Here is a 17,858-nt window from a genome sequence, read left to right on the forward strand (position 1 = left end):
CATTGGCCGGGAGGCGCGGCGGTGGTCACGTGGTGGCGGGTTTTCGCGCCACTTGCGGCGGCGGCGGCGGGAACCGGGAGAGGCGGCGGGAACCGAGCGGAACCGAACGGAGCCGAGCCGAACCGAACCGAACCGAGCGGAACCGAACGGAGCCGAACCGAACCGAACCGAGCGGAACCGAACGGAGCCGAACCGAACCGAACCGAGCGGAACCGAACGGAGCCGAACCGAACCGAACCGGCCCGGACCCCGCGATGGCGCCGCGCGATTACATCGCTGAGAAAGGTCTGGGAACCGGGGGAACGGGGAACCGGGGGAACGGGGAATCGGGGAACGGGAACCGGGGAACGGGAACCGGGACCGACCCCCCGTTCTCTCCGCAGAGAAGGCCAAGCGGTTCCTGCAGGAATTCTACCGCGAGGGCCCCGACGGTACCAAGGAGTTTCCGTACCGGGAGATGCTGGTGAGAGCGGGGGCACCGGGGCTGCTCTGGGGTCTCCGGTTTGGGGTCCCCGGGGCTGCTTTGGGGTCCCTGGTTCGGGGTCCCCGGGGCCGGTTCGGGGTCCCCATGGGCGGTTCGGGGTCCCCTGGGTTGCTTTGGGGTCCCTGGTTCGGGGTCCCCGGGACTGGTTCGGGGTGCCCGGTTTGGGGTCCCCGGGGCTGGTTTGGGGTCTCTGGTTTGGGGTCCCCATGGCCGGTTCGGGGTCTCCAGTTCAGGGTCCCTGGGGCCGGTTTGGGGTCCCCGGGGCTGCTTTGGGGTCCCTGGTTTGGTGACCCCGGGGCCGGTTCGGGGTGCCCGGTTTGGGGTCCCTGGGGCCGGTTTGGGGTCCCTGGGGCTGCTTTGGGGTCTCTGGTTTGGGGTCCCTGGGGCCGGTTTGGGGTCCCCTCGGGGTCCCCATGGGCGGTTCGGGGTCCCCGGGGCTGCTTTGGGGTTCCTGGTTTGGGGTCCCTGGGGCCGGTTCGGGGTCCCCATGGCTGGTTCTGGTCCCCAGTTTGGGGTCCCCATGGCCGGTTCGGTGACCCCGGGGCCAGTTTGGGGTCCCCAGTTCAGGGTCCCCATGGCCGGTTTGGGGTCCCCATGACTGGTTTGTGGTCCCTGTTTGGTGTCCCCAAGCCCCATGCGATGTCCCCTGTCCCCCCGCGATGTCCCCAGGCGGCTGTTGCCCACTGGGAGCGCGTGGCTGGTTTGGGGTCCCCATGACTGGTTTGTGGTCCCTGTTTGGTGTCCCCAAGCCCCCTGCGATGTCCCCAAGCCCTGTCCCATGTCCCCAGGCGGCCGTTGCCCACCGGGAGCGCGTGGCTGGTTTGGGGTCCCCATTATGGTGTCCCCAATCCTCACTGGGTGTCCCCAGACCACCAGGACCATGTGACCGGTTTGGGGTCCCGGTGGTGGGTTTGTGGTCCATGTTTGGTGTCCCCAAGCCCCATGCGATGTCCCCTGTCCCCCCGCGATGTCCCCAGGCGGCCGTTGCCCACCGGGAGCGCGTGGCTGGTTTGGGATCCCCATGGCGGGTTTGGGGTCCCTGTCCCATGTCCCCTGTCCCCATTCAATGTCCCCAAGCCCTGTCCCATGTCCCCAGAGGGCGGTGGCGCACCAGGAGCACGTGGCTGGTTTGGGGTCCCTGTCCCATGTCCCCAGACCACCCTGGCTCACCAGGAGCGCGTGGCTGGTTTGGGATCCCCATGGCGGGTTTGTGGTCCCTGTTTGGTGTCCCCAAGCCCCATGCGATGTCCCCAAGCCCTGTCCCATGTCCCCAGACCACCCTGGCTCACCAGGAGCGCGTGGCTGGTTTGGGATCCCCATGGCGGGTTTGTGGTCCCTGTTTGGTGTCCCCAAGCCCCATGCGATGTCCCCTGTCCCCCCGCGATGTCCCCAGGCGGCCGTTGCCCACCGGGAGCGCGTGGCTGGTTTGGGATCCCCATGGCGGGTTTGGGGTCCCTGTCCCATGTCCCCTGTCCCCATTCAATGTCCCCAACCCCTGTCCCATGTCCCCAGAGGGCGGTGGCGCACCAGGAGCACGTGGCTGGTTTGGGGTCCCCATGGTGGGTTTGGGGTCCCTGTCCCATGTCCCCAGACCACCCTGGCTCACCAGGAGCGCGTGGCCGGTTTGGGGTCCCCATGACCGGTTTGTGGTCCCTGTTTGGTGTCCCCAAGCCCCATGCGATGTCCCCTGTCCCCCCGCGATGTCCCCAGGCGGCCGTTGCCCACCGGGAGTGTGTGGCTGGTTTGGGATCCCCATGGCGGGTTTGGGGTCCCTGTCCCATGTCCCCTGTCCCCATTCAATGTCCCCAAGCCCTGTCCCATGTCCCCAGGCGGCCGTTGCCCACCGGGAGCGCGTGGCTGGTTTGGGGTCCCCATGACTGGTTTGGGGTCCCCATTATGGTGTCCCCAATCCTCACTGGGTGTCCCCAGACCACCAGGACCATGTGGCCAGTTTGGGGTCGCCATGGTGGGTTTGTGGTCCCTGTTTGGTGTCCCCAAGCCCCATGCGATGTCCCCAAGCCCTGTCCCATGTCCCCAGACCACCCTGGCTCACCAGGAGCGCGTGGCTGGTTTGGGGTCCCCATGACCGGTTTGTGGTCCCTGTTTGGTGTCCCCAAGCCCCCTGCCATGTCCCCTGTCCCCCCGCGATGTCCCCAGGCGGCCGTTGCCCACCGGGAGCGCGTGGCGCTGCGCGTGGCGCTGGACGACGTGGCCGAGGACGCCCCCGAGCTGGCCCAGGCCGCCTGTGACAACGCGCGGCGCTACGCCCGCGTCTTCGCCGACGCCGCCCACGAGCTGCTCCCGCTGCACCGGAGCAGGGAGGTGAGGGGCGGGGGGACAGGGCTTGGGGACCCCCGCTGTCACCCCACCATGGCCCCGGGGCACCCACAAAGGGCCTGCGGTTGGGGGATCCCTGGTGTGATGGCCCCATGTCCCCAGTGGACATCCCGGTGTCCCCAGGTCACCCATAAGGGGTTTGGGGTCTTGGGGATCCCCCATGTCCCTCCATGATGTCCCAGTGTCCCCAGGTGACCCATAAGGGTCTTGAGGTTTTGGGGATCCCCCATGTCCCTCTATGATGTCCTCAGGTCACCCATAAGGGGTTTGGGGTTGGGGGATCCCTGGTGTGATGGCCCCATGTCCCCAGTGGACATCCCGGTGTCCCCAGGTCACCCATAAGGGGTTTGGGGTCTTGGGGATCCCCCGTGTCCCTCTATGATGTCCCAGTGTCCCCAGGTCACCCATAAGGGTCTTGAGGTCTTGGGGATCCCCCATGTCCCTCTATGATGTCCCCGTGTCCCCAGGTCACCCATAAGGGGTCTGGGGTTGGGGGATCCCTGGTGTGATGGCCCCATGTCCCCAGTGGACATCCCGGTGTCCCCAGGTCACCCATAAGGGTCTTGAGGTCTTGGGGATCCCCCATGTCCCCCCTGGACATCCCGGTGTCCCCAGGTCACCCATAAGGGGTTTGGGGTCTTGGGGATCCCCCATGTCCCCCCTGGACATCCCGGTGTCCCCAGGTCACCCATAAGGGTCTTGAGGTCTTGGGGATCCCCCATGTCCCCAATGGACGTCCCGGTGTCCCCAGGTCACCCATAAGGGTCTTGAGGTCTTGGGGATCCCCCATGTCCCCCCTGGACATCCCCGTGTCCCCAGGTCACCCATAAGGGGTTGGAGGGTCCCCAGTGTCCCCAGGTGACCCATACGGGGTTGGGGGGTCCCCAACATCCCCAATGTCCCCGCGATGTCCCCAGATGACCCATAGGGGGTCAGGGGGGTCCGCAACGTCCCTGTGACCCCAGGTGACCCAAAGGGGTCCCAGGGGTTCCCCAGTGTCCCCAGGTGACCCATACTGGGTCCAGGGGGGTCCCCAATGTCCCCAGGTGACCCCTGGCGGTCCCCAAAGCCCCCGCGTCCCCGCTGTCCCCAGGTGCCCCCCCGGGATGCGCTGGACGTCTACATCGAGCACCGTTTGCTGCTGGAGCAGCGCGGGCGCCAGGGGGGGGACCCCCGGGCCCCCCAGAACCAGTACCCCCCGGAGCTGCTGCGCCGCTTGTGAGTGTCCCCAGGTCCCCTTGCTGTCCCCCTGTGTCCCCCTGTGTCCCCCTGGTGTCCCCCCCATGCCCTCCTATGTCCCCTTGGTGTCCCCCCCCTCGCTTGGTGTCCCCCTGTGTCCCCTTTGTGGCCCCCACATGTTGCTCTGGGGTCCCCTTGGTGTCCCCCAATGTCCCCTGTGTGACCCCTTTGTGTCCCCCCCATACCCCCTTTGTGACCGCCTTTGTGTCCCCCCCATGTCCCCTTTGTGTCCCCCCATGTCCCCCCATACCCTCTTTGTGACCCCCTTTGTGTGCGCCCACTTTGTGACCTCCCCATCCCCCCCATGTCCCCTTTGTGACCCCTCCATGTCCCCTACTGTCCCCTTTGTGTCCCCCCCACCTTTGTGTCCCCCCGTGTCCCCTTTGTCCCCTCAATGTGTCCCTGTCCCCATCCCTGTCCCCATCCCTGTCCCCATCCCTGTCCCCATCCCTGTCCCCATCCCTGTTCCCCCATCATGTCCCTGCCCCCTTCAATGTGTCCCTGTCCCCTGACCCCCACCGTGTGCCCTGTCCCCATCCCTATCCCCCCATCATGTCCCTGCCCCACTCAGTGTGTCCCTGTCCCCCTCAATGTGTCCCTGTCCCCCTCAATGTGTCCCTGTCCCCCTCAATGTGTCCCCATCCCTGTGTCCCCATCCCTGTGTCCCCATCCCTGTGTCCCCGCCATGTGTCCCTGTCCCCATCCCCGTCCCCATCCCCGTCCCCGTCTCAGTCCCCTGACCCCTCCGTGTGTCCCCGTCCCCTGACCCCTCCGTGTGTCCCCATCCCCATCCCCTGACCCCGCCGTGTCCCCATCCCCGTCCCTGACCCCCCCGTGTGACCCCCAGCGAGCTGTACTTCCGCCCCCCGTCGGCCTGCAAGCCGCGCGTGATCCGCGAGGTGCGCGCGGCCAGCGTGGGCCGCCTGGTGACCGTGCGTGGCATTGTCACCCGCGTCACCGACGTGCAGCCCATGCTGCTGGTGGCCACCTACACCTGCGACCAGTGCGGCGCCGAGACCTACCAGCCCGTGAGTGACGCGCCGGGGGACCCCGCGACCCCTGGTGTCCCCCGGGATGTCCCCAGGTGACCCTGAAGGGGTCCGGGGTTGGGGGAACCCCCAGTGTCCCCCCTGACATCCCTGTGTCCCCAGGTGACCCAGAAGGGGTCCGGGGTTGGGGGAACCCCCAGTGTCCCCCCCATGATGTCCCCATGTCCCCAGGTGACCCATAAGGGGTCCAGGGTTGGGGGAACCCCCAGTGTCCCCCCCTGACATCCCTGTGTCCCCAGGGGACCCATAAGGGGTCCGGGGGATCCTCAGTGTCCCCCCAGTGATGTCCCCGTGACCCCAGGTGACCCATAAGGGGTCTGGGGTTGGGGGAACCCCCAGTGTCCCCCCTGACATCCCTGTGTCCCCAGGTGACCCATAAGGGGTCCAGGGTTTGGGGGATCCCTGGTGTCCCCCCCATGATGTCCCCGTGACCCATAAGGGGTCTGGGGGATCCTCAGTGTCCCCCCTGACATCCCTGTGTCCCCAGGTGACCCATAAGGGGTCCAGGGTTGGGGGAACCCCCAGTGTCCCCCCTGATATCCCTGTGTCCCCAGGTGACCCACAAGGGGTTTGGGGGATCCTCAGTGTCCCCCCAGTGATATCCCCATGACCCCAGGTGACCCATAAGGGGTCTGGGGGATCCTCAGTGTCTCCTGTGTGGTGTCCCCATGTCCCCAGGTGACCCAGAAGGGGTCCGGGGTTGGGGGAACCTCCAGTGTCCCCCCTGACATCCCTGTGTCCCCAAGTGACCCATAAGGGGTCCAGGGTTGGGGGGATCCCTGGTGTCCCCCCCATGATGTCCCCGTGTCCCCAGGTGACCCATAAGGGGTCTGGGGTTGGGGGAACCCCCAGTGTCCCCCCCTGACATCCCTGTGTCCCCAGGTGACCCACAAGGGGTTTGGGGGATCCTCAGTGTCCCCCCAGTGATGTCCCCGTGACCCCAGGTGACCCATAAGGGGTCCAGGGTTGGGGGAACCCCCAGTGTCCCCCCCATGATGTCCCCATGTCCCCAAGTGACCCATAAGGGGTTTGGGGTCTTGGGGAGCCCAGAGGGAGTCTTGGGGACCCCAGGGGATTTTTGGGGACCTGTGACCCCAGGTGACCCATAAGGGGTTTGGGGGATCCCTGGTGTCCCCCTGGTGATGTCCCCGTGTCCCCAGGTGACCCAGAAGGGGTCTGGGGTTGGGGAATCCTTGGTGTCCCCCCCTGACATCCCTGTGACCCCAGGTGACCCATAAGGGGTTTGGGGGATCCCTGGTGTCCCCCCAGTGATGTCCCCGTGTCCCCAGGTGACCCATAAGGGGTCCAGGGTTTGGGGGATCCCTGGTGTCCCCCCCATGATGTCCCCGTGACCCATAAGGGGTCTGGGGGATCCTCAGTGTCCCCCCCATGATGTCCCCATGTCCCCAGGTGACCCATAAGGGGTCTGGGGTTGGGGGAACCCCCAGTGTCCCCCCTGACATCCCTGTGTCCCCAGGTGACCCATAAGGGGTCCAGGGTTTGGGGGATCCCTGGTGTCCCCCCCATGATGTCCCCGTGTCCCCAGGTGACCCATAAGGGGTCTGGGGTTGGGGAATCCTTGGTGTCCCCCCTGACATCCCTGTGTCCCCAGGTGACCCATAAGGGGTCCAGGGTTTGGGGGATCCCTGGTGTCCCCCTCATGATGTCCCCATGTCCCCAGGTGACCCATAAGGGGTCTGGGGCCTTGAGGACCCTGTGGGGATTTTGGGACCCTGGAGGGGTCTTGGGGACCCCGGGGGGGGGGTTTTGGGGACCCCAGGGGGGTCTTGAGGGCTCTGGGGGGGGTCTTGGGGGTCACAGGGGGGTTTGGGGACTGGGGGGGTTTTGGGGACCCAGAGGGGTTTTGGGGACCCTGGAGCGGTTTGGGACCCTGGGGGGGTCTTGGGGACCCTGGGGGGGTTTTGGGGACCCCGGGGTGGGGTTTGGGAACCCAGAGGGGTTTTGGGGACCCCTGGAGGGGTTTGGGAGCCTGGGGGGGTCTTGGGGACCCCAGGGGGATTTGGGGAGCCCAGGGAGGTCTTGGGGACCCAGGAGGGGTTTGGGACCCTGGGGGGGTCTTGGGGACTCTGGGGGGGGTCTTGGGGGTCACAGGAGGTTCTGGGGACCCCGGGGTGGGGTTTGGGAACCCAGAGGGGTTTTGGGGACCCTGGAGGGGTTTGGGAGCCTGGGGGGGTCTTGGGGACCCCAGGGGGATTTGGGGAGCCCGGGGGGGTGTTGGGGACCCCGTGGGTGTTTTGGGGTCCCCCTCACCCCCCCGTCCCCCAGATCCAGGCGCCCACGTTCACGCCGCTGCTCTCGTGCCCCAGCGCCGAGTGCCGCACCAACCGGGCCGGGGGGCGCCTGCACCTGCAGAGCCGCGGGTGCCGCTTCACCCGGCGCCAGGACCTGCGCCTGCAGGAGCACGTGAGGGGGGGCCCCAAAACGTGGGGGGGGTCCCCAGAATCATGGGGGGGTCCCTAAAACATAGGGGGAGTCCCCAAGGCAGCCCCAGTGTCCCCAAGGCAGCCCCAGTGTCCCCAGCACCCGGCGCCAGGACCTGCGCCTGCAGGAGCACGTGAGGGGGGCCCAGAACCGGGGGGGGGTCCCCAAGGCACAGGGGGTGTCCCCAGACCAGCCCCAGGGTCCCCAAAGCACAGGGGGAGTCCCCAAGGCAGCCCCAGTGTCCCCAGCACCGCGGGTGCCGCTTCACCCGGCGCCAGGACCTGCGCCTGCAGGAGCACGTGAGGGGGGCCCAGAACCGGGGGGGGTCCCTAAAACGTGGGGGGGTCCCCAGAAACGGGGGGGCGTCCCCAGAACTTGGGGAGAGTCCCCAAGGCAGCCCCAGTGTCCCCAAGGCAGCCCCAGTGTCCCCAGGATCTTGGGGTGGCCCCAAAGCACCTCAGGGTGGCCCCAATGTCCCATTGTCCCCCCAGAATGACCAGGTCCCCCATGTCCCCATTGTCCCCAATGTCCCATTGTCCCCCATGTCCCCATTGTCCCCCATGTCCCAAATGTCCCCATGTCCCCACAGAGTGACCAGGTCCCCCGTGTCCCCATTGTCCCCCGTGTCCCCATTGTCCCCAATTGTCCCCATTGTCCCCAATGTCCCCTGTTGCCCCCCCAGAGTGACCAGGTCCCTCCATGTCGCCATTGTCCCCCATTGTCGCCCATGTCCCCAATGTCCCGTTGCCCCCCCAGAGTGACCATGTCCCTGTTGTCCCCCATTGTTCCCCATGTCCCCATTGTCCCCAATGTCCCCCATGTCCCCATTGTCCCCCATGTCCCCGCAGAGTGACCAGGTCCCCCGTGTCCCCATTGTCCCCCGTGTCCCCATTGTCCCCATGTCCCCGCAGAGTGACCAGGTCCCCATTGTCCCCCGTGTCCCCATTGTCCCCCGTGTCCCCATTGTCCCCCATGTCCCCATTGTCCCCATTGTCCCCAATGTCCCCATGTCCCCGCAGAGTGACCAGGTCCCCCCGGGCCACCTCCCTCGCTCCATCCTGGTGGCCGCCCATGGGGAGAACACGCGGCTGGCGCAGCCCGGGGACCACGTCAGCGTCACCGGCGTCTTCCTCCCGCTGCTGCGGCCCGGCTTCCAGCAGGGGGCGCAGGTAAGGGGGATGGGGGGGTCCCCAAAACCCCCCTGCACCCCAAAACCCCCCTGTACACCCCAACACCCCCAACCCCTGCACCCCAAAACCCCCCCGACCCACCAGTGTCTTCCTCCCGCTGCTCCACCCCGGCTTCCAGCAGGGGGCGCAGGTAAGGGGGATGGGGGGGTCCCCAAAACCCCCCTGCACCCCAAGACCCCCCTGTACACCCCAACACCCCCAACCCCTGCACCCCAAACCCCCCCAACCTGCCCCATTGCACCCCAAACCCCCCCATGTCTTCCTCCCACTGCTCCACCCCTGCTTCCAGCAGGGGGCGCAGGTACAGGGGGGGTCCCCAAAACCCCCTTGTACCCCAAAACCCCCCTGTACACCCCAACACCCCCAAGCCCTGCACCCCAAACCCCCCCAACCTGCCCCATTGCACCCCAACCCCCCCCATGTCTTCCTCCCACTGCTCCACCCCGGCTTCCAGCAGGGGGCGCAGGTACGGGGGGGTCCCCAAAACCCCCTTGTACCCCAAAACCCCCCTGTACACCCCAACACCCCCAAGCCCTGCACCCCAAACCCCCCCAACCTGCCCCATTGCACCCCAACCCCCCCATGTCTTCCTCCCACTGCTCCACCCCGGCTTCCAGCAGGGGGCGCAGGTACGGGGGGGTCCCCAAAACCCCCTTGTACCCCAAAACCCCCCTGTACACCCCAACACCCCCAAGCCCTGCACCCCAAACCCCCCCAACCTGCCCCATTGCACCCCAACCCCCCCATGTCTTCCTCCCACTGCTCCACCCCTGCTTCCAGCAGGGGGCGCAGGTACAGGGGGGGTCCCCAAAACCCCCGTGCACCCCAAAACCCCCCTGTACACCCCAACACCCCATTGTTGCCCCCCAGGGGTTGCTATCAGAGACCTACCTGGAGGCTCATTGTGTGGTGAAGATGAACAAGAGCGAGGAAGATGATGGAGAGGGGGGGGAGCTGAGCGAGGAGGAGCTGCGGCAAATCACAGGTGGGGTGGGGGGGCGTATGGGGGGGTCCTGGGGGTCACACAGCGGGGCTGGGGGGTCCTGGGGGTCCCAGAAAGGTCCTGGAGGTCCTGGAGGTCCCATGGGGTCTGGGGGTGTCCTTGGGGGTCCTGGAGGTCCTGGGAGATTCTGGAGGTCCCAGGGGCGCTGGGGGGGTCCTGGGGGTCACACAGGGGGGCTGGGGGGGTCCTGGGAGATCCTGGAGGTCCCATGGGGTCTGGGGGTGTCCTTGGGGGTCCTGGAGGTCCTGGGTGATCCTGGAGGTCCCAGGGGGGCTGGGGGGGTCCTGGGAGATCCTGGAGGTCCCATGGGGTCTGGGGGTGTCCTTGGGGGTCGTGGAGGTCCTGGGAGATTCTGGAGGTCCCAGGGGTCTGGGGGGGTCCTGGGGGTCCCAGAAAGGTCCTGGAAGTCCCATAGGTCTGGGGGTTCCCTGGGGGGTCTGTTGGGGTCCCAAGGGGTCCTGGGGAGTCCTGAGGGTCTGGGTGGTCCCAGGGGTGTGCGTGGGGGTCCCCTAGGTCTGGGGATCATATAGGGGGGTCTGGGGGGGTCCTGGGTGGTCTGGGGGGGTCCCATAGATCTGGGGGTTTCTGGGGGGGTCCCGAGTGGGGGTCCTGGATGGTCTGGGGGGGTCCCATAGATCTGGGGGGGTCCCAAGGGTTCCTGGGGAGTCCTGAGGGTCTGGGTGGTCCCAGGGGTGTGCGTGGGGGTCCCCTAGGTCTGGGGGTTTCTGGGGGGGTCCCGGGTGGTCTGGGGGGGTCCCGGTCGGTCTTGGGGGTCCCGGTGGGTCGGGGGGGTCCCGGTGGGTCTGGGGGGGTCCCGGTTGGTCTGGGGGGGTCCCAGCCGGTCTGGGGGGGTCCCGGTGGGTCTGGGGGGGTCCCGGTCGGTCGGGGGGGTCCCGGTTGGTCTGGGGGGGTCCTGGTCGGTCTGGGGGGTCCCGGTGGGTCTGGGGGGGTCCCGGTCGGTCTGGGGGTGTCCGGGGGGTCGGTGGGTCGGGGGGGTCTGGGGGGGTCCGGGGGGGTCCTGGCGGGTCGGGGGTGTCCGGGGGGTCGGGGGGCCCGGGGGTGTCCGGGGGTCGGGCCCGACGCGCGGTGTTGGCAGAGGAGGATTTCTACGAGAAGCTGGCCGGCTCCATCGCCCCCGAGCTCTATGGGCTGGAGGACGTGAAGAAGGCGCTGCTGCTGCTGCTGGTGGGGGGCGTGGAGCGCAGCCCCCGCGGAATGAGGATCCGCGGTGAGGGGCCCCTTGGGACCCCCTTGGGACCCCCCCTTGGGACCCCCCCTTTGGGACCCCCCCCTTTGGGACCCCCCCTTTGGGACCCCCCCTTTGGGACCCCTCCTTGGGACCCCCCCCTTTGGGACCCCCTTGGGACCCCCCACCTTGGGATCCCCCCCCTTGGGACCCCCCCCTTGGGACCCCACCTTTGGGACCCCTCCTTGGGACCCCCCTTGGGACCCTGCTTGGACCCCCCCTTTGGGCCCCCCCCTTTGGGACCCCTCCTTGGGACCCCTCCTTGGGACCCCTCCTTGGGACCCCCTCCTTGGACCCCCCCTTTGGGACCCCTCCTTGGGACCCCACCTTGGGACCCTCCCCCTTGGGACCCCCTCCTTGGACCCCCCCTTTGGGACCCCCCCCCTTGGGACCCCCTCCTTGGGACCCCTCCTTGGGACCCTCCCCCTTGGGACCCTCCCCCTTGGGACCCCCCTCTTGGGACCCCAGCTTGGGACCCCCCTCTTGGGACCCCCTCCTTGGGACCCCCCTTGGGACCCTGCTTGGGCCCCCCCCTTTGGGACCCCTCCTTGGGACCCCTCCTTGGGACCCCCCTTTGGGACCCCCCCTTTGGGACCCCTCCTTGGGACCCTCCCCCTTGGGACCCCCCCCCCCTTGGGACCCCCCCCCTTGGGACCCCCCCCCCTTGGGACCCCCCCCCCTTGGGACCCCCCCCTTGGGACCCCCCTTGGGGCCCCTCCCCCCCCTCACCCCCATCCCCCCCTCCCCCGTGCCCCAGGGAACATCAACGTTTGCCTGCTGGGCGACCCCGGGGTGGCCAAGTCCCAGCTCCTGTGCTACATCGACCGCCTGGCCCCGCGCAGTGAGTCCGGGGGCAGCCCCCTCGCCCCCTCGCCCCCCATTCAACCCATCGCCCCCATCACCCCCATCGCCCCCATCACCCCCATCACCCCCTTTACCCCCTTTACCCCCATCACCCCCATTACCCCCACACCCCCATTACCCCCACACCCCCATCACCCCCATTACCCCCACACCCCCATCACCCCCATTACCCCATCACCCCCATTACCCCCACACCCCCATCACCCCCCATCACCCCCCTTACCCCCATCACCCCCCTTACCCCCATCCACCCCCCTTACCCCCATCACCCCCTTTACCCCCTTACCCCCATCACCCCCATCACCCCCACACCCCCATTACCCCCATCACCCCCTTTACCCCCACATCCCCATCACCCCCATCACCCCCATCACCCCCATCACCCCCATTACCCCCATCACCCCCACACCCCCATCACCCCCACACCCCCATTACCCCCACACCCCCATCACCCCCACACCCCCACACCCCCCATTACCCCCATCACCCCCTTACCCCCACATCCCCATCACCCCCTTACCCCCACATCCCCATTACCCCCATCACCCCTTACCCCCATCACCCCCATCACCCCCACACCCCCATCACCCCCATCACCCCCACACCCCCACCCCCCATCTCCCCCCCCCTTAGGCCAATACACCACGGGCCGCGGCTCCTCGGGGGCGGGGCTGACGGCGGCGGTGCTGCGGGACCCGGCGACGGGGGAGCTGGCGCTGGAGGGGGGGGCGCTGGTGCTGGCCGACCGCGGCGTGTGCTGCATCGACGAGTTCGACAAGCTGCCCGAGGGCGAGCGCGTGGCCATCCACGAGGCCATGGAGCAGCAGAGCGTCTCGGTGGCCAAGGCGGGCGTGCTGGCCACGCTCGGCGCGCGCTGCGCCGTCCTGGCCGCCGCCAACCCGGCCCGCGGGCGCTACGACCCGCGCCGCAGCCTGGAGCACAACGCGCAGCTCCCCCCGGCGCTGCTCTCGCGCTTCGACCTGCTCTGGGTGCTCCCCGACAGGCCCGACAGGGACAACGACCTCAGGTGGGGGATATAGGGGGGATATGGGGGTCAATGGGGGGCTATGGGGCCTATGGGGGCTCTGGGTGCTCCCCGACAGGCCCGACAGGGACAACGACCTCAGGTGGGGGATACGGGGGGGATATGGGGGGCTATGGGGGGCTATGGGGGGCTATGGGGCCTATGGGGGCTCTGGGTGCTCCCCGACAGGCCCGACAGGGACAACGACCTCAGGTGGGGGATACGGGGGGGATATGGGGGGCTATGGGGGGCTATGGGGGCTATGGGGGCTCTGGGTGCTGCTGGATTGGGATGATGACCTAAGGTGAGATGTGGGGGCAATGGGGGGGTATGGGAGTCAATGGGGGGCTATGGGGGCTCTGGGTACTCCCCGACAGAACCGACAGGGACAACGACCTCAGGTGGGGGATATAGGGGGGATATGGGGGGCAATGGGGGGCTATGGGGGCTCTGGGTGCTCCCCGACAAGGACAACGACCTCAGGTGGGGGATACAGGGGGGCTATGGGGGGCTATGGGGGCTCTGGGTGCTCCCCGACAGGCCCGACAGGGACAACGACCTCAGGTGGGGGATACGGGGGGGATATGGGGGTCAATGGGGGGCTATGGGGGCTCTGGGTGCTCCCCGACAGGCCCGACAGGGACAACGACCTCAGGTGGGGGATACAGGGGGGATATGGGGGGCTATGGGGTCAATGGGGGGCTATGGGGGCTCTGGGTGCTCCCCGACAGGCCCGACAGGGACAACGACCTCAGGTGAGAAATGGGGGGCAATGGGGGGCTATGGGGGCTCTGGGTGCTGCTGGACTGGGGTAATGACCTGAGGTGAGATATGGGGGGCAATGGGGGGATATGGGGGGCAATGGGTGCTGCCCAACTGGGGTGATGGCCTAAGGTGAGATGTGGGGTGAACTGGGGCTGGCTGGGGACCACGTATGGGGTCCATGTCCCCGCGGTGTCCCCTGACCCCGTGTCCCCCCGTGTCCCCCCCGCTGTCCCCGGTGTCCCCTGACCCCGTTCCGTGTCCCCAGGCTGGCCCAGCACATCACGTACGTGCACCAGCACAACCGGCAGCCGCCCGGCGCCGCGCGCCCGCTCGACATGCGCCTCATGCGGTGAGCGCCCCCGTCCCCCTGTCCCCGTGTCCCCCCATCCCCACGTCCCCCCATCCCTGTGTCCCCCGTGTCCCCCCACCCCCTGCCCGTGTCCCCAGTGTCCCACATGTCCCCCCATCCCCCTGCCCCCGTGTCCCCGTGTCCCCATGTCCCTGTGTCCCCCCATCCCCATGTCCCCATGTCCCTCCATCCCCCTGCCCCCATGTCCCCAGTGTCCCCCATGTCCTGTGTCCCCTATCCCCATGTCCCCGTGTCCCCAGTGTCCCCCGTGTCCCCAGTGTCCCCCGTGTTCCCTGTGTCCCCGTGTCCCCCCATCCCCCTGCCCCAAGTCCCCAGTGTCCCCAATTCCCCCCATGTCCCTCGAGTCCCCAGTGTCCCCATGTCCCAAATGTCCCCATGTCCCAAATGTCCTCATGTCCCATATCCCCCTGTCCCCATGTCCCCCAATGTCCCCATATCCTCCTGTCTCCCCAATGTCCCCTGATGTCCCCGATGTCCCCACTTGCCCCCCAAGTCCTTGATGTCCCCCATGTCCCCACCTGTCCCTATGTCCCCAATGTCCCCACTTGCCCCCCAAGTCCTGATGTCCCTGCTGTCCCCAATGATGTCCCCACCTGTCCCCCAAGTCCCTGATGTCCCCACCTGTCCTCCAAGTCCCTGTTGGCTCCAATGTCCCCCATGTCCCCAATGTCCCCACCTGTGCCCATGTCCCCAATGTCCCCACTTGCCCCCCAAGTCCTGATGTCCCCGCGTCCCCGCTGTCCCCAATGATGTCCCCGATGTCCCCACCTGTCCCCCAAGTCCCTGATGTCCCCACCTGTCCTCCAAGTCCCTGTTGGCCCCAATGCCCCCCATGTCCCCAATGTCCACACCTGTCCCCATGTCCCCAATGTCCCCACTTGCCCCCCAAGTCCTTGATGTCCCCCATGTCCCCACCTGTCCCCATGTCCCCAATGTCCCCACTTGCCCCCCAAGTCCTGATGTCCCCACCTGTGCCCATGTCCCCAATGTCCCCACTTGCCCCCCAAGTCCTGATGTCCCCACCTGTCCCCATGTCCCCAATGTCCCCACTTGCCCCCCAAGTCCTGATGTCCCCACCTGTGCCCATGTCCCCAATGTCCCCACTTGCCCCCCAAGTCCTGATGTCCCCACCTGTGCCCATGTCCCCAATGTCCCCACTTGCCCCCCAAGTCCCGCTGTCCCCGCTGTCCCCAACGCTGTCCCCGCTGTCCCCAGGCGCTACATCGCCACGTGCCGGCGCCGGCAGCCGCTGGTGCCCCCCGCGCTGGCCGAGTACCTGACGGCCGCATACGTGGAGCTCAGGAGGGAGGGGGCGCCCGGGGGGGGCGGCACCTTCACCTCGGCACGGACCCTGCTCAGCCTGCTGCGCCTCGCCACCGCGCTGGTGGGACACGGGGCATTGGGGACGTGGGGGGCAGTGGGGACATGGGGGGCAGTGGGGGCATGGGGGGCAATGAGGACATGGGGGGCAATGGGGGCAATGGGGACATGGGGGGCAATGGGGGCGATGGGGACATGGGGGGCAATGGGGGCAATGGGGGGCAGTGGGGACATGGGGGGCAATGGGGGCAGTGGGGACATGGGGGGCAATGGGGGCAATGGGGGGCAATGGGACATGGGGGTATATGGGACATGGGGGGAGATTGGGGACGATGGGGACATGGGGGGATATGGGGGACATTGGGGATATGGGGGGGATATGGAACATGGGGGACAATGGGGACATGAGGGGGGCATGGGGACAATGGGGACATGGGGGGACATTGGGGATATGGGGGACAATGGGGATATGGGGACAATGGGGGACATGGGGGGACATGAGGGGCATGTGGGGCCGTTGTGGGGGACATGGGCGGACATGGGGACATTGCGGGGGACATGGGGGACAGGGGTCTGGTGGGGAGTGGGGAACATGGGGATATGGGGACGGGTTGAGAAACGAGGGGCGGGGCCGATGAAAAGGAGGCGGGGCCCAGGGATCTGTGGGCGGGGCAACTGCTTGGGGGCGTGGCCGGAGCACGTTGTGGGCGGGGCCGAGGAAAAGGGGGCGGGACCCAGGGATCCGTGGGTGGGATGACTGTTCGGGGGTGTGGCCGGGGTGGGTTGTGGGCGGGGCCGAGGAAAGGGGGCGGGACCCAGCGATCCGTGGGTGGGGCGAATGTGCGGGGGCGGGGCCGGGGTGTGGGTCAGGGGCGGGGCCCAGCGGGCTGTGGGCGGGGCCCAGTGGGCTGTGGGCGGGGCCAGGCCCGCTCTGACTCCGCCCCCTCCCAGGCCCGGCTGCGGCTGGGGGACGAGGTGGAGAAGGAGGACGTGAACGAGGCCATGAGGCTGATGGAGATGTCCAGGGACTCGCTGCGGGGGGACAGGGGACAGCAGAGCCGGTGAGGGACAGGGGGACAATGGGGACAGTGGGGACAGCAGAGCCGGTGAGGGACGGGGACAGTGGGGACAGTAGAGCCGGTGAGGGACAGGGGGACAATGGGGACAGTGGGGACAGCAGAGCCGGTGAGGGATGGGGACAGTGGGGACAGCAGAGCCGGTGAGGGACGGGGACAGTGGGGACAGCAGAGACGGTGAGGGACGGGGACAGTGGGGACAGCAGAGACGGTGAGGGACGGGGACAGTGGGGACAGTGGGGACAGCAGAGCCGGTGAGGGACAGGGGGACAATGGGGACAGTGGGGACAGCAGAGCCGGTGAGGGACGGGGACAGTGGGGACAGCAGAGCCGGTGAGGGACGGGGGGACAGTGGGGACAGCAGAGCTGGTGAGGGACAGGGGGACAATGGGGACAGTGGGGACATTGTCCCCATATCCCCCCCTGACCCCCCGTGTCCCCCCCTGACCCCCCGTGTCCCCCCCTACCCCCATGTCCCCCCTGCCCTGCATTGTCCCCATGTCCCCTCTGACCCCCACTATCCCCATGCCCCCCCTGCCCCCATGTCCCCCCATTGTCCCCCTGTCCCCCTGCCCCCGTGTCCCCCCGTCCCCGCAGGCCGCAGCGCCCCTCGGACGCCATCTTCGCGCTGCTGCGGGAGCTGGGGGGCCCCGGGGGGGGCGCCGTTCCCGTCTCGCTCGCCACCCAGCGCTGCGGGGCCCGCGGCTTCACCCCCGCCCAGCTCCGCGAGGCCATCGACGAGTACCAGCGGCTCAACGTGCTGGCCCTCAACGCCCAGGGCACCAAGATCAGCTTCGTCTGAGGGGGGCGCCCCAAAACACCCCAAAAACCCCAAAAAACACCCCCGGGAACCCCAAAAACCCAAAAAACCCGCCCGAAATACCCCCCAGAACCCCCCCAAAAGCCCTAAGCCAGTGGTTCAGCCCGCTGGGGCTCAATGCCACTGGGATGTACCATCTCCGCCTGGTGGGGGGAGCACCCCAAAACCCCCCCAAAAACCCCACAAAAAGCAAAAAAAACCACCCAAACCCCCTCCAAAAACCCCAAATCCTCCAATGACCCCCAAAACCCCCCAAATAACCCCAAAATACCCCCAAACCCCCCAAGCCAGCGGCTCAACGTGCTGGCACTCAATGCCCAGGGGATGTACCATCTCCTTTGTCTGGGGGGGGGGGGGGGGGGGCACCCCGAAATATCCCTCCCACACACTCCAGACACCCCCCCATGGCCCCCTTAGGTGCTACAGGCCCCCAACCTCCCCCCCATGGCCCCCTCGGGTGGTCCAGACCCCACCCCCATGACCCCCTTGGGTGCTCCAGACCCCATTCCCCCCCCCCAATGTGTGGACGCAACCATTGTCACCCCCATGGTGGGGGGGGGGGGTCGAAGCTCTCGTGGCCTTTTATCCCATCAATTAATTAAAATCTTGTATTTTACCAATTAACCCAT

At 67.9% G+C, this 17,858-nt stretch overlaps 1 protein-coding gene across 3 annotated transcripts; it reads left to right on the forward strand.

Annotated features, from left to right (window-relative positions):
- The first annotated feature begins 12 nt into the window (after positions 1 to 12).
- On the forward strand, positions 13 to 17,853 carry MCM7 (minichromosome maintenance complex component 7). Of its 3 annotated transcripts, XM_071800241.1 has the most exons (16): positions 14 to 187; positions 233 to 285; positions 384 to 463; positions 2,642 to 2,806; positions 3,915 to 4,039; positions 4,908 to 5,088; positions 7,396 to 7,533; positions 8,571 to 8,720; positions 9,612 to 9,726; positions 10,841 to 10,972; positions 11,748 to 11,831; positions 12,488 to 12,881; positions 13,909 to 13,992; positions 15,229 to 15,397; positions 16,285 to 16,394; positions 17,007 to 17,853. In XM_071800241.1, the coding sequence occupies exons 2-16, from the start codon at positions 255 to 257 to the stop codon at positions 17,209 to 17,211; spliced, it is 2,163 nt and encodes a 720-aa protein (XP_071656342.1). In that variant the 5' UTR covers positions 14 to 187; positions 233 to 254; the 3' UTR covers positions 17,212 to 17,853. The 3 variants fall into 3 exon arrangements, with proteins under 3 accessions (XP_071656344.1, XP_071656342.1, XP_071656343.1); XM_071800242.1 differs by having other exon boundaries at positions 14 to 285; positions 13,909 to 13,944; positions 15,253 to 15,397; XM_071800243.1 differs by lacking the exon at positions 7,396 to 7,533 and having other exon boundaries at positions 13 to 285.
- Positions 17,854 to 17,858: the final 5 nt, after the last annotated feature.

This window comes from Patagioenas fasciata, chromosome 29 (assembly GCF_037038585.1).
Source record: "Patagioenas fasciata isolate bPatFas1 chromosome 29, bPatFas1.hap1, whole genome shotgun sequence".
In the NCBI taxonomy this organism is placed as follows: domain Eukaryota; kingdom Metazoa; phylum Chordata; class Aves; order Columbiformes; family Columbidae; genus Patagioenas; species Patagioenas fasciata.